Source organism: Canis aureus, chromosome 35 (genome assembly GCF_053574225.1).
Source record: "Canis aureus isolate CA01 chromosome 35, VMU_Caureus_v.1.0, whole genome shotgun sequence".
In the NCBI taxonomy this organism is placed as follows: Eukaryota; Metazoa; Chordata; class Mammalia; order Carnivora; family Canidae; genus Canis; species Canis aureus.
This window is the reverse complement of record NC_135645.1, coordinates 24091127-24107772: the sequence shown is the minus strand read 5'-3', so window position 1 is coordinate 24107772 and position 16646 is coordinate 24091127. Positions and strand designations below refer to the sequence as shown.

Genomic DNA, 16646 nt, shown 5'->3' with positions numbered 1-16646 from the left:
TTCTAGGCTTCAGAAATCCCAAATTAAATGAAATAATTCAACTTCAGTTTATTCTTCCTTAACTTATTATTTTGATTAATAGATCAAAATATTGTGTTTCAACACATAATATTTCAGCTGAAAGCTTTTTTTTTTTTCCCATTAAGTAAACAAATGAATCTCTAGCATATATTTAAGAGAGCACAGATGCGTTCCTGTTCACTGGGATCTCCTGAACTACTCGACCACCACAAAATTCCACAAATTGTAGACTAAACAATTTTCATGAACCTTTATATCCATGTGTGTCATATCTGTGCCCAATGGGGAAATGTTTTCAAACTGCTGATATACAACTTTTATTTTATTTACTTTTTATTTTTTTATTTTTATTTATTATTTATTTATTTATTTTAATTTAATTTTATTTTTTAAAAAATTTTTTATGATATACAACTTTTAAATCATGACCCAGTAGGGACTATCAGTATAGTCCTGGTCATTCATAGATAGGAATTTTAAGTCCCTTTTTAAAACAAAACAAAACAAAACAAAACAAAACAGTATTTATATCTGAATGGGCTTCATTCAATTATACCAAACTCTAAAAATAACACAAAATAAGCCAAATAGAAACACCGAATGGACCCAGATTTCTGCCAACTGGCAAAACTCAGCATGGGATTCTGATTTCAGGGATTCCTAAATTTAATATTACTTTTTCCCAAAGACAAATCCAGAAAGAGCCTCTTTTGGGCTCTGCTTATTGGGATAGCAGAATGGGTTCCTCCTCAGAAGACCCACCAATGAAGGACACGAGTAACAAGCAAGACATATACCTTAGGGCAGGATAAAAGGGACAAGGCTCTAAACTCCAGAAACAATTAGCATAAGTCCTACAACAATTACACCTGGAAGCTAGATGTGGATCCCGTGACTAATTAGTCCTGTGATTCCAAAATGAAATGCAGCTTCGCACTTCTTCTGCACCTATTTCTCTTATGCAAACTATTTGGCCAATTAGGCAAGGTGCCAAATGGCATTCTTGCAAGACACTAAAAAAACTTTTTGTTACATTTATTCTACCCACAGATACCCATGATACATAGCTCCAGTATCAAGAGTGATTATTCCAACTAAATCAAAGTCAGGAAAAAAACCAAACTAAAATGAAACTTGGAGCACACTCCCAGTTACCATCTTTCTGGGTCTTATCTATTGACCACATTCCCTGATCTGACACAGACTGTCCTCTACATCCTGGCCTCCACTGCTTGTGGCTTCCACTGCCTCTGTCCACTTTTCACTGCACACACCATGCCTTTTGGTCCTCTGCACCGACCTGTACTATTCTTTCCCCTCCCACAGGTACCTAGCTAGCTCCTTCCTATGCATTCTTCAAGCTGCAGCCCAGCTGTCACCTCCTCCAGGACGTTTTCTCAGTGTCCCCAGACTTTGAAAAATGCCACCCACTCTGGGCTCCCCTTGCAAGCTGTATGTATCTTTTACGGGAGCTCTCACCACTTTGTGTAGAATAATTGATTACCAACTGCTCACCCTCCTCAAGGGCGGGCACCACGTTTATTCACGTTTGCAGTTACAACACCAATCACACTGTTGGCACTTAATAAATGTTCGCTGAATGGAAACACAAACCTTTTACAAACAAAGGAGGCTTAAAAATGTCACTGAAATAATTATTTTTTACTTCTGATCATGACTAATAGGTGAACTCGGAGAAGATTTGAGAATAGCCTAATTCAGAAAAGGAACACAATGAACATTTAGAAATTAGATGTTTTTCAATATGCTTTCCAATGTATTAAGTGGAATAAAAGCAAGAATCTGTAAAGAAAAACCATCCACGTTCTGTAAGCCCAAGTCCACCTATCAAAAAGTCCAAATTAAATAACTTTTTCTTTTTTATTCTTTCCTTAAGATATATTATGTTAAAAATAGTCTCTCTCTCTCTCCCTCTCCCTGTTAATCTCACTAAGGAAATAGAACCAAGATCATCGAATGGGCTTTTACTGAAATACATGCTTATTTTGGCTAACTTAAATCCTTTAAAAAAATTAGTGGTTGTAATATTTTCCATATTACAGTTGAAAACAGAGAACTTTAAAGAAAAAAGATGCTGTGGAAAATGTTATATTTGCAGCATAGAACTACAGTTTATACACAGCAAACCATCTAGAATGAACTAGATGCTTCCTTTCTTTCCTGAAAAGAGAAGAGTTTCCTTGGTATCAGAACTGTAATAGACTCTTTCAAGTGTCACAGTCAATACCTGACTCAATTCCATCAACTGAGGACAATGAAAGATATAAGTAAAACTTATGAAAAACATTTCTAATGCTGGAGTTCCGGTCTTTGCCTCTGCTGATCTTTTTAAATACCAGGAAACCTTATCAAGCTATGAAGTATTCAGTCTGGAAAAATTCCTGATTAGGTCTCTCTGAAAACTGATCCATGTTGCTTGGCATACTATAACTTACAATGTGAGGATGTTTTCATTTTAACTGACTGCGTGGACAGCTTATCAAACAGTGGTCTGGAGTTTGAGGAAAGAAATTGATTTTCCACAGAGAGTGATATTTAGTCCCCAAATGAATTCAGTACATTGGCTTTGTTAAGGAAATGCTTGGCTGTATCCATTTGAGAATCTCTTTGAGCAATAAATTTGATGATTTAGCCATGTAAAACAAAGCAAAACAAAAAAGTCTTTTCTATTACATTTCTAGAAGTGTGTAAGGCCCTTTTTGTGCAATACAATGAGCTGATAAAATTGGATATTTTATTTTTTATTTATTTATTTTTGTATATTTTTTCTTGGAGTTCTATTTGCCAACATATAGCATAACACCCAGTGCTCATCCCATTAAGTGTCCCCCTCAGAGTGCCCATAACCCAGTCACCCCATCCCCCTGCTCACCTCCTTTTCCATTTCCTCTTGTTCGTTTCCCAGTTACATGTCTCTCATTTTAGATTTAAAAAGAAATGACTAGGTGATGGGCATTAAGGAGGGCATGTGATGTGATGAGGACTGGGTGTTATATGCAACTGATGAATTATTGAAAACTACATCTAGGAGCACCTGGGTGGTTCAGTGGTTGAGCTCGGGTTGAGCTCCCCGCAGGGAGCCTGCTTCTCCTCCTCCTTTTTTTTTTTTTTTTTTTACTGTTTATTTTTTTTTTATAAATAAATTTTTTATTGGTGTTCAATTTACCAACATACAGAATAACACCCAGTGCTCATCCCGTCAAGTGTCCCCCTCAGTGCCCGTCACCCATTCACCCCCACCCCCTGCCCTCCTCCCCTTCCTCCGCCCCTGCTTCTCCTTCTGCCTGTGTCTCTGCCTCTGTGTCTCTGATGAATAAATAAAATCTTTTTTAAAAAAAGAAAACTACATCTGAAACTAATGATGTACTATATGTTGGCTAACTGAATTTAAACTAAAAACAAACAAACAAAAACAAACAAAAAAACAAACAAGACCATACTGTAAAACAAACAACCTGGCATCAATGTATAATAAGAGATGCCAAGAAAAGTTGCTTATTGTACAACATTGCTAATATTATATATTTCTATTTTCAAAAATTGATTCTCATTTGTCTGCAATAAAAAGACCCAAACTCAAAGGACTGCTATACCTGGGAATGGTCTGTAGCTATTTGAAGCATTCATTATCACAAACGTTCATCTACATTTGTGACATAGCTTGGATTTCCTTGCCTTCCTTTTCCCAGCATGCCAAGCCAAAATGCTTCTGTTTTCAGATTTAGTTTACATCATTCACACTCCAGTTATGTCTGGTCCACAGACCTTTCCTTCTCTAAATTTTCGTATTTAAATATCAACATTTGGTGTTAATGACCTTCCATTTTTCAATGTTCTTACATGGAGTGTTAACTCACAAGACCATCTTGTCAGCTCTTGTGGCCCCACCAATAACTTGCATATTTGCAAAACATGACTCTAGAGGATCTCCTGCTATGCACAGTAAGCCGAAGAATGAAATGCAAACTAGACTGCCCCTTAAGATAAAGACGGATGATGTTATTTCATTCCTTTGTTATGACTTTTGCACTCTCAGAACAGACCTGTAACAGCACAGGCAGCTTACCTTGTGTCTGGTTTCAGATTTTCTACTGTGGAGAAGGTTTGATTTGTAATTTGGATGGACTTGTTCTTCCCACTGAATGACCCATTTTCTCTGGATATGACTTCATATTCTGAAAATCGAAAAAGCCAACAAATACTTGTCTTTATGTCCTGGCTGATTTAATTGTTCTTAAGGCTAACAGAATCATAAAGTCGCTCTCATAAAAGTGAGCGATTTAGATGGTAGTTCTTGAGGCGCAATTTTCAGATGAGGATGGTCAGTGGATGACAAAGGTCCCAAAGCATTTTGAGAGTTGCTCATTGACCATATCTACTTTTCCTTTACTGGAACACAGAGGCCTGTAATTGTGAAGACCGATGAAGTGCCTGTGGTAGCTTTGGAAATTGGTAACCAATGATTTTGCTAGGCAAGTCAGAGTGTGCCATTGTCAGAAAGCTCAGTGTGGGGAAAGCACTGTATGAGGAATGGTACTTGAGTAGAAGCCACGTTTCCTGGTCTACGGAGCCATATTATATAGCTGGGGAAAGGCTCCTGCATTCATGCTTCTGCTACAAAAAAACTTTTGCGTTTCAAACTACAGAATTAGGAGATTTTTGGATCTACTACTTACATAAGTTATAAAGTTCTGTATGTATTGGCTTACATATGCATCCTTTACTGTTTTTTTTTTAAATTATGACTAGAAAGTATACATAGAGATCTACATAAATTTCACTTAAATGTATGTTTCTATGAACTTGGAGGGCTTTGAGAAAGAAAGACTTTCAGATTAAGAACATAACTTATACATTTGTTAGCTGCTTTTCCTTGCTTTCAGTTGGGGTTTAATTTAACATATGTGACAAGATCATGCTGACGATTAAAAACTCAACAACAAACAACAAATCCTACTCAAAATACAAAGTAGTAGTCATCAGGGAAATGTGGGAAGGCCACAAAGGAGGTGGCAAGTTACTGGGGATTTCTGTTATTAGTATTGAAACGAAAGATGGGAGATGAAGACTGGAAATAAAACTGAAACTATGAAAGACTCAGGGAGATATAATTGTCAATTTTAATTTGGGAAGGGTTTTTAATGGCATATTTTAGAAATTAAAAAAGGAGGATAGCTCTTTCTCAATTATTTTATATGATCATCTTTCCAAAAATTCAAAATTAAACCAGAAGGCAATGGCTATTGTATCTGGACACATTAGCACAGTTACCAAAGGGCTAATGGCTAGTATTTAGTATGCGTTTTCCAGATCTTTCTATTCCCAACCTCTCAGTTGGCTTTATTTCTCACAGATGGTGGAAAGGGAGGGAAAGGGAAGACCCTGAATTCAAATATATTCCATTTTATATATTTTTCTCAGCTGTGAAACAATATTTACTTAGAAAAATATGGGAGTAATTAAAATGTAAGTAAAACTGATTTTTTAGAAATGGAAATTGCTTGTTGGTTATGGCATTTGATATGCTGCTGATACGAGGGACCCAAAACACTCAAGACTTTTCTATTAAAGTAAAGGTATGGTGTGTGTGTGGGGGTGCTAGTTAGTTCCCTCTTTAAAAAACAAAACAAAACAAACAACAACAACAACAAAAAAAAACAGGAAACTGCATGGCTACATGACAGACCAAGTCATGTGGCTTCCATCTCAGTCAGTTTTCCCATCAGTAAAATGTCAATAAGCTCTCTTCATAGTATTGTTTGTGGAGTTAAATTAGGAATGTATGGAAAGCACTTAATAGTATTCTGCATATTTTTTTTCAATAGGTAGTACCCATTATTGCTGTTAATTTTATTATTCCTTATTATCCCTGAGTTGTGTTTTGAAACTAGGGTCAAAAAATTGGAAAGATTTCAATTGGAAAGATTCCAGTGCTGCTTAGTCATCCAAAGAAAAATTTTTATCACACTCCAGTTGATTATGCATGAAATTAACCTCCTTCAAAAAACATCTTCGGCTTAGGATGTTTCTCACCAACTGTGTAATATTCTTTTTAAATATTGCTCTGGGCTCTTAAGTACTACAAACTCTTACTGCATGTCTTCTCTAATTTTCCTTTGACTTATTTATAAATACTAATTTAATATTTAATACTATTTTTATCCTGAAAGATCAAGTTTTCAAAATGGATATAGAAGTTACCTTCATAAATAAAAAATATTTAGAATTCCTCTCAGAATTCTAGCTTTGTAAATATATCTTTCATTTGTAATGCTTTAAAGCAATCATAGCTTTGCCATAAATCCACCAATGCCATAAAAATGGAATATTAATGTTTGGAATGAACATCTATAGACACATTCTGAGTATATTTCAGAAGGTAAAGACACTTAATATGTGTCCATATTTCTTGTTTTAAAATATGGGATTTATAAGTTCCATAATAGTAAAGATATAAGGAATACTATAAAGAACTAACACTGAAATATTGGTCTTTTTTCCCCCTCAGAGGGCATTATTGCCCTCTTATGAGATAATTGACTTAACAGAAAAAAACTGTTTATTGTAAAGATTGGAAAATCAGAGTCTGGTCATGAAAACAGCATGAAAATAGTAACGGTGATATTATTTCTACCAATTCTATTATTGCTATTACTGAAAAACATTAACAGTTTCTAACTCATGTGGCACATTCAAATTCTGTTTAATTTTATCCTCATGAGGGGCACCTGGGCAACTCAGTTGGTTAGGCATCCAATTCTTGGTTTTGGCTCAGGTCATAATCTCAGGGTTGTGAAATCAAGCCCTGAAAATGTTGGGCTCCAGACTCAGCAGGGAATCTGCTGAGATTCTCTTCCTCCCTCTCTCCCTTCCCCTTTGTTCCTCCCCCAGCTCAAGCTCTCCCTAAAATAAACAAAATCTTTTTTAAAAAAAGACTTTCTCCTCTTTCCCTCTCTAAAAAAAAAAAAATTATCCTCATAAGTTAATAACAATGGGAGGAGTTATTCTTATTACCAATAAGGAAACTAAAGCAAAGAGGTTAATTGCATACCCAAGTTGCACAGAGCCAATCTGGTATTTAAATCTATGTTGCCATGTTCTTGGCATATCACAAAGCACCATCTTGTAACTAACTTAAAGTTGTCCAAGGACCCAGGCTATGGCCAATTTCTCAGGTGTATCTATTTCTACTTTAGTGTAGAAGGGACATGTAGAAACAGCCATATATGGATGTATTAGAGGGACTATGTGTCTGTCAATTAAAAGACAGATTCCTGACAGAAACCAACTGGAGGACTAAAAAATATGTATCACTCTTTTTGTTATCTTTCTCAATCCTTTCTTATAAAACCATTTCCAGTGATTTGAGAATTAACCTCTGTTTTATCTGAGCTGCTGGTTTATAAAAGATTACATTTGAAATCAGTGATATTTAATAAAACACTAAAAAGAAACAGTGCAAAAAATAGAACAGACCTTCAAGATATATGGTCCAATATTTAAATACAGACTAGGTGAGTAATGATTAAAAATGGACTTATTTCTACCTAGAAAATATTGTAGCTAAAGAGATATGGTTCTTATCCATGAAAATTATTATTATAAGTCCAGTATGTTGTGAAAGATCTTAAGCAGCCCACTAACATTTAGTATAATATTACAAAAGTAATTGGCTAGATGGATAAAGTATACCCTATTCATCATTTTTTAGAGATTACAAGTCTCTAGAACTAAAAAAAAAAAAAAAAAGTCACATGACAAACTAGAAAGGAGAAATCTTTTCCTTCTAAATAGTTAAATCAGATATTGAAACACCAAAGGGAATATGTATTGGATGTATTAGATTATTAGATATATTAACCAATTCCAACTTGATGTCGTCCCACATTTTAAAGGCAAATGAAATATATAATTTGGTTTTATGATAACTAAGCCTCAGCCAATCATGAGAACTCCTTCTTATCAGCACAGTATATGTATTGGGAGTTTTGGACCTTTTAATCTATTTACATAATCAATGCTTAGAGATTGATTTTTTTTTTTTTTTTTTTAGATATTGGGATGTTAGCACCCACTGACATAGTCCCAAGTAAAGAAGCAGAACTAGACAAATTCCTAGGAAACATGAGCAATGGCTGGTTCTTCCTCAAAACAAAGCAAAGGTCTGCATGAAAAATGAAATACACAAATATGTTTTTAAAAAAGCCAGCTAAGCTGATAAGAACAGATACTACACTTGATCTTAGCCAAAAGGCCAAGAAGCGAATATTACTCAGCTATTAGAAATGACAAATACCCACCATTTGCTTCAATGTGGATGGAACTGGAGGGTATTATGCTGAGTGAAGTAAGTCAGTCGGTGAAGGACAAACATTATATGTTCTCTTTCATTTGGGGAATATAAATAATAGTGAAAGGGAATATAAGGGAAGGGAGAAGAAATGTGTGGGAAATATCAGAAAGGGAGACAGAACGTAAAGACTGCTAACTCTGGGAAACGAACTAGGGGTGGTAGAAGGGGAGGAGGGTGGGGGGTGGGAGTGAATGGGTGACGGGCACTGGGGGTTATTCTGTATGTTAGTAAATTGAACACCAATAAAAAATAAATTTAAAAAAAAAGCCAGCTAAGCAAAAAACAGGCTGCTTATAGCAGAATTTGGTCAGACCAAACATTTTTGTCTGAGGAGAAATAACTGCTGTTTTCTTCTTTATTCACAGAAAACTTTTTGCAGCTGCTGAAGCTCTCCCTTCCCATTTCCCTTGTGCACTTTGCTTTATCCATCCTGACAGCCTCTCAGTAGGTCCTACTGGACCCTGTCTACCTGTCCCAGGCATGGTAGGACATGGACAGCAGGGGCTTTGGGTACTCCCATTTGCTGTGTTCCTTGAGCTGATTCAGCCTCTTAGTCTTTTCTCCTTCCACTCTAGTTTGACTGACCTGTTCACTATGAAGAAATAAATTCCCATATACTAAATTCAAAGAATGACTTATGATTTCTTATTTTTCAGAGTCATTTTTAGAGGGATTAGGTGAGTGATAGCAGAATTAAAATTTCCTGAGGTGAGTAGAAAATTGACCAGTATTAAAATTCTAAAAATATTTCTTTTAAAATAATTGAGTAACTTTTAGCCTGATGGAAAGTTCTAGGCCAATCTAGAAACTGGGTTGGTGAAATGAAAACTAGTTTAAGGATCATTAGCACTGCTAACTTCTCCTATGTTATCTGTAAATTTTTTTGATAATGGAAAGATCAGATCTATCTTTATTCTGTGAAGAAGAGTTCTGAGAGGAGATGGAAGGGATGCAACTTAAAGAGATCAGTTAAATTAACAGGAAGCCCATCATTGGCACATAGATGATCTTTTCCCATCATATGACACTTTTGGCAATACAGATTTGCTAGGATTTGCTACCCCTGAGATATACCTCATTGGACATAGTTTGACCCAGGTACCACATTCACATATCAATGCTTCTGACCAGAGTTACCAGTCCTCATGCCATAATCTTACCAGTGACAGTATCATTTAGTGGCTTATCCCAGTCCAGGATGACAAATGAGGGACACCCTTCCACAGTGACCACAGTGAGGTTGGTAGGTGGGTTCTGTGGTGGGCTGGTGGCATTCCCCTCGGTGGCATCCTCTTTGGGGAACCGTTTGACAGAATCCGTGATGGAGCAGGGCCTGTTGTCAGGTTTTTGGATGTATCGTACATGAGGACCTAAGAGAGAGAGAACTCTGACAGTTAGCATTGTTTGAGCTTGTACAGAAGGTGGAGGTAAACTCAAATATATTTATCTGTTTCAGGATATTTGGTTTCACATTATAAGCAGATAGATGAAAGCAGCAGTGTGGGTTGTTCAAACTAGTGAAAATCCAGAATTCCTGTCTCTGGGATACCTGATACGGATGTTGTAACTGATTTACTTTTATAAATAAGTTTAACTTATGCTAATATTCAAAAAGTAATTTGGTCCCCCCTGAGCATGTTTTAAACTGCATAGTTTATGGGGCATTGGACAGAGTACTCAAAAGTGTGTTGCCTTAGTAGTGGGGAGTAATTAGCCCTGTACTAAATACAGTTCTGGTCTCACCTAATAAATCTTTTAAAATAAGCAGACTTAAATCTTAGTGGTTTCAAGTAATTTAACTATACCTAGAACAAAACTCAAGTGTATTTTAGGAATAAAAATATATAAGATGAGATAACAGGAAAATATTACACATAATGAGGAGAAAAATAAATCATTTGAAATCAGTCTAAAGCTTGCATGGATGTTAGTTATCAGACTAGGACAATAACACCATTATTATCATTATAATCCACATGGTCAAAAAAATTAAGACATGAAATATATAAAGAAAGACCCAAATCAAATTTCTAGAGGTGAAAACTAAAATGTGTAAGATATAAAAGAGACTGGATGATAGTAGTACAGATAGATTATTGCAGAAAAAGATTAGTGAACTTGAAGACATAGCAATAAAAACTACCCAAAATAAAAGTGGAGAGAAAAAAAGAATTAAAAATAATGAACAGAGGATGAGGAAGTTGTGGGATGATTTCAGGCAGTATAATGTACATGTAATTTTAGTTTATGAGTAGAGAAGAGGGGGCAGAAAAAATTTTTGAAGAAATAATGGTCCAAAAATTTCCAAATTTGATAAAGCCTCTAAACCCACAGATCCAAAAAGCTCAAAGAAACCTAAGCACAGCCAACATGAAGAAGCTACACCAATATAATCAAGTTTCTCAAAACCAATGATAAAGAAAAAAACCTTTTAAAGGAGGCAGGAAAGACACATTATATATGGAACAAAAAAGTAAGAATCATGGCAGGTCTCTCATTGAAAAGAATCCAAATGAGAAAGCACTGGAGCAACATCTTTACTGGGAAAAAACAAAAAACAAACCTTATCATCTAGAATTCTATAACTAGTGGAAATACCTCTTTTTTGTTTTTAAGTGAAATACCTTTTAGACATATGAAAGTTTGACAATAAAGATTAAAGGATGTTCAGGCAGAAAGAAAATGATGGCAGATGGAAATATGGATCCACACAAAGGGACAAAGAACAGTGGAAATAGTAACACTATGCATAAATATGCATAATATTTTTAGATTTAATTCTTTCAAATGGATTATTTACTATATAATCATAAAAATAACTATTTAGTGTGATGTATTAACATGTAAAAGTGAAATGTTTAACAATGATAGGCAAGGAAGAGAGAAAAGTTGCTATACTAATATAAGAATCTTGCACTATTTGTGAAGTTGTAGAATATCACTGGAAGGTAGATTGTGGTAAGTTTAAGATACATACTATAAATCCCAAAGCAACCACTAAAATAACAAAATAAAGAGTTACAGCTAGTAAGACAACTAAAGAGAAAATAGAATCATAAAAAAGACTCAATCTTCAGAAATAAACCCATGCCTACATTTCAATTAATCTATGACAAAGGAATCAGGAGTACACAAAAAGGAAGATAGTCTCTTCAATAAATGGTGCTGGGCAACCTAGACGGCTACATGCAAAAGAATGAAACTGGTAACTACACTTGTGGTGACAGATGGTAACTAACTACACTTGTGTAACAGTGTTGTATGGTGACAGATGGTAACCATACTTGTGAACTACACTTGTGACAAATGGTCATAGTATTGTATGGTAACAGATGATACCTACAATTATACATGGCATAATGTATAGAAAAGTTGAATCACTATGTTGGCACACCCGAAACTAACGTAATGTGTGTGAACTATACTTCAACTAAAAAAAAAACAAAACAAACAAACAAACAAAAAATCTAAAAGGCGGCTGAAAAACAGAAAAAAAGGAACAAAGGTTAAAGGGGACAGATAGAAAACAAATAGCAAGATGAGATAAATTCAAACCTAACTATATCATCGGTCATGTTAAATATAAGATTCTAAATACCCAAAATAAAATGCAGAGATTATTAGATAGGATAACAAAGCAAGAACCACTTTAGATATTCAGAGACTAAAAAAAAAAAAAAAAGATATTCAGAGACTAATAGATTAATATTAAAAGGATGGAAAGAAGAGATGCATAGTAACACTTCTCAAAAGAAAGCATGAGTGGATATGCAACATCAGCAAATTGGATTTCAGAGCAAATAGTATTCCCATAAACAGAATTTTATAATGAAAAAGGATCAATTCATCAGTTTATTAGAAGAATCCTAAGCAATTTGTCTGTCTCTAAATACAGACTTTTAATATACATGTAGCAAAACTGATAGAAATGTGAGTAGAAATAAATCCATAATTGTAGCCAGAGATTTCAATTTCTTCTGCTTTTTAAGTGATAGAAAAAGTAGACAGAAAATCACTAAGGATGTAAAAGAATTGCATAATACAACAAAACAATTTGACTCAGTGGACATCTATAGAACATTTGTTAGGTAAATTGCTCCCCTAAAATTCCTGTGCTAAAGTCCTAACTCCCACTCTGACTCTATCTGGAGCTAGGGTCTTTAGAGAGGTAAATGAAGTTAAATGAGGTCATAAGGGTGGGATCCTAATCCTTTGTGACTGGTGTCCTTACTAACAGGAAAAGACCCCAAGGATATGTACACCCAGGGGAAAGGCTATATGAGGACATAGTGGCCATCTGCAATGCAAAGAAAGAGGCCTCAAAAGACTCAAGTCTGGTGATACCTTGATTTCAGCCTTCTGGGTTCCAGAACTGTGAGAAAGTAAATTTCTATTTTTTTAAACCACTACATCTATGGCATTTTGTTACAGCAGCCCTAGCAAACAAATACAACACTCCTCTTAAGAAGAGCAGAATAACATTCTTTTCAAGCACACACAGAAAATACACCAAGATAGATCATATTCTGGGCCATAAAAAAGTTTCAGTAAATTTAGAATGATTTAAGTATCTGATAGAGCATGTGATAACAATGGAGTTACATTGAAAATAAGTAACAGAATCATCTCTAGAAAAATCTCAAGATATTTAGAAATTAACTTATATATATCCAAATAATGAGTCAAAGAGCAATCAAAATGGAAATTAAAAAGTATTCAAATAGAGTAAAAATAAATATACAACATCAACATTTTTGGATGCTGCTTAAATAATATCTAGTGGAAAATTTGTAGCCCTAAATGCTATATATTCAAGAAGAGAGGAATCAATGAGCACATATTTTACCTTAAGGAATTAGAAGAGCAAATAAACCACATTAAGAAGAAAAAAATAATAAAGATCAGGGTAAATAGACAAAATCAATGAAACAAAAAGTTGACTTTTTCAGAAGATCAAAAACATGAATAAGCCTACAACCAGTCTGATTAGGCAAAAAAGAAAAAGACACACATTTTCAATAACAGGAATGAGAGATGTGAAATCACTACAGATTATACAGATTATGAAATAATAAGAGACTATTAAGAACTTTATGTCAATAAATTTGACAACTTGGATGAAATGGACTAACAAATTGAAAGACAAAAATTACCAAAATTCATTAAGGAAGAAAAAAATCCTCTTCCCTAAACATTTAGGAAGAAGCAATACCAATTCTAAACTCTTTCAGGAAACAGAGAGTTCAGCATTATTCTGACACTAAAACTTGACTTTGACATTACAAAAAAGAAAACTACAGACCAATATGATTCACTGAATACAATTCTCAACAAAATTTTACCATATTAAATCCAACAATATATTAAAATAAGAATACATTTTGACCTAGTGGAATTTGTCCCTGGAATTAAAAGTTAAAAATTCAAAAACAATTACTTCGTTATATTAAAAAAAATTAAAAAACAATTACTCTATCATATTTCTGTGTATATGAAGAATCATCTTCATAAAGGCAGAAAAGTCATTAGACATAATCTAGCACTTTTTTTTCCTTCCTTCCTTCCTCCCTCCATTTCTTTTTTCTTTCTTTTCTTTCTAGATTTTATTTATTTATTCATGAGACACATGGAGAGAGGCAGAGACATAGGCAGAGGGAGAAGCAGGCTCCATGCAGGGAGTCTGATGTGGAACTCGATCCCAGGACACTGGGGATCATAACCTGAGCTGAAGGCAGAAGCTCAACCACTTAGCCACCCAGGCGTCCCTCTAGCACTCCTTTCTGATAATAAGTTACCACCAGAGTAGACACAGAAGATAATTTTCTCAACCTTATTTTTTTTTTAATTTTTATTTTTTTTTCTCAACCTTATAAAGGGCATCTATGACAAACCTACAAGGTAACATATTTAATAAATTCAGGTGAGAGGCTAAATGCTTTTTCCTTAAGATCAGGAATAAGAAAAGGATACAGTCCATTCTCACTATATCTATTCAGTATTTTACTGGAGGTTCTTGCTAATACAATAAAGAAAAGAGGCACCCAAGTTAGAAAGGGAGAAATAAAACCCTACTCCCAAATGACATGATTCTATATGTAGAAGATCCAAAAGATCTATGTAAGAGTTACTGAGTTTTGCAAGGTTGCAGGACATAAGATCATTGCACAAAAATTAATTTTTTCTATATATTAGTAATGAATAATTGGAAATTGAAATAAAAATGCTATTTCTATGGTTTTCTGTACACTGAAAACTAAAAAACATTGGTCAGAGAAATTGAAGACCAAAATAAGTGGTGAAATATGCCACTGTTCATAGGTAGGAAGACTTACTTAACTGTTGTATAGCTGTCTATTTTTCCCAATGGACCTATAGATTCAATGCAATTCTAATAAAAATATAACCAGGCTATTTTTTAGATAGGGATAAGCTGATGTAGATACAGGGAACCCAGAATCATCAATACAATATCAATACCACAGTAACACAAACATAGTGGTATTCATGTAAAGGCAGATAAACAGATCACAGACTAGAGAGCTAAAACAGTTCCATATACATATGGACAATTCATTTTTGACAAAGGTACAAATGAAATTCAATGGAAAGAATAGTTTTTCAACAAATGATGCTGGAATAATTTTATATCCATTTGCAAGGAAACTGATTTGTTTCATATATGAAACAAATCAGTATTGTATTATATACAAAATTTGACACAATATGAATCATAGACCTAAATGTAAAAGTAGAAAATTTCTAGAAAGAAACAGCAGAGAAACTCCTAGAAGGAAACAGAGGAAGTCTCAATGACCTCTGATTGTTCAATGATTTCTTAAATACAAGACCAAAAATACAGTATATAAAAAGCCAAATTAATAAACTGAGATTTATTAAAATTTAAAAAAGCCATACACTAGGAGAAAATATTTGTGAACGTGTATCTGAAAAAGAGGTCTTCTACCGAAAAAATACAAAAAATCTCAGGTAGCCTGAGTGGCTCGTCAGTTAATTGTCCAACTGTTGATTTATACTCAGGTCATGATCTCAGGGTCCTGGGATCAAGCCCTGCTTGTGGCTCTGCACTCACTGGGCAGCCTGCTTGAGGATTCTTTCCTTCTCCCTCTGCCCTTCCCCCTGCTCATGCTCTCTTTCTCTTTAAAATAAAAAAATAAATAAATAAACTTTTAACGACTCAAACTCAACAGTAATAAGCAATACCATAAAAAATGGACAAAAAATTTGGACACACCAGAACAGGTGGCAAATGACATGAAAAGATGCTCAGCATCCTTAATCATTAGAGATACAGAAAGTAAGATAACAATCAGACACTATACACACCTATTAAAATGACTGAAATTGAAAATACTAACCATACTAAGTGTTGTCAACAATGTGGAGGAATTAGGACTCTGATACACTGCTGGCAGAAAGGTTAATAGTACAACTACTGTGGAAAAACAGTTTGTGGTTTCTTAAAATGTTAAATATACACTTATATGATCTAGCCACTGCTTTTGTAGGCAGTTGTCAAAAAGGAATGAAGGCATATGTTTATACAAACACTTGTACTTGAATGGTTGTAGCAGCTTTGTAGGTAATGTAAAAAAATAATTAGAAAAAACCCAAATATCATAAACAGGTTTAATAATTATATATCTATATAATAGAATACCAGTCAGCAGTACAAGAAATGAACTATTGCTACATGTTGCAACATGGATGAATCTTAAAACAATTGTGCTGAATGAAGGAAACCAGACCAGGGACACATGGGGTGGCTCAGCGGTTGAGCATCTGCCTTCGACTCAGGGCATGATCCTGGGATCGAGTCCCACTTCGGGCTCCCTGCCTGCTTCTCCCTCTGCCTATGTCTCTGCCTCTCCCTCTCTCTCTCTCTCTCTCTCTCTCTCTCTCTGTGTCTCTCATGAATAAAAAAATAAAATCTTAAAAAAAAAGAAACCAGACCATAAAAATCCACAAAATCATACATATTTATAGTAAAGCAGATCTGTGACTATCTAGGAATTAGAGATTTGGTGGGAGGAATGAGATGGAGGAATTATAAAAGCACATGATGAAACTTTTGGAGGTGGTGCATGTATTTAATTAAATTGACAGTGATGATTGTTTCATGGGTATATACATATGTTAAGATTTATCATATTCTTCAGAAAAAATATTACAAAAGGAAATACTGGGCTTGATATCAAAGCTCTCTTACTACGGTAGATTTTGATAGTGTTCA

General features: G+C 34.6%; 1 protein-coding gene and 1 pseudogene across 49 annotated transcripts in view; both read right to left on the bottom strand.

The window, feature by feature from the left end:
* ABI3BP (ABI family member 3 binding protein) overlaps nucleotides 1-16646 on the bottom strand; it is a 234203-nt gene that overhangs the window by 17191 nt on the left and 200366 nt on the right. For all 49 annotated transcript variants that reach the window (XM_077883802.1, XM_077883803.1, XM_077883805.1 and 46 more), the window contains 2 exons: nucleotides 9556-9765; nucleotides 4109-4217 (listed from right to left, as the gene is read on the bottom strand). In XM_077883802.1, the coding sequence (XP_077739928.1) occupies nucleotides 4109-4217; nucleotides 9556-9765 (319 nt within the window). The remainder of the gene's footprint in view (nucleotides 1-4108; nucleotides 4218-9555; nucleotides 9766-16646) is intronic.
* LOC144305632 (U2 spliceosomal RNA) lies at nucleotides 8200-8308 on the bottom strand (annotated as a pseudogene).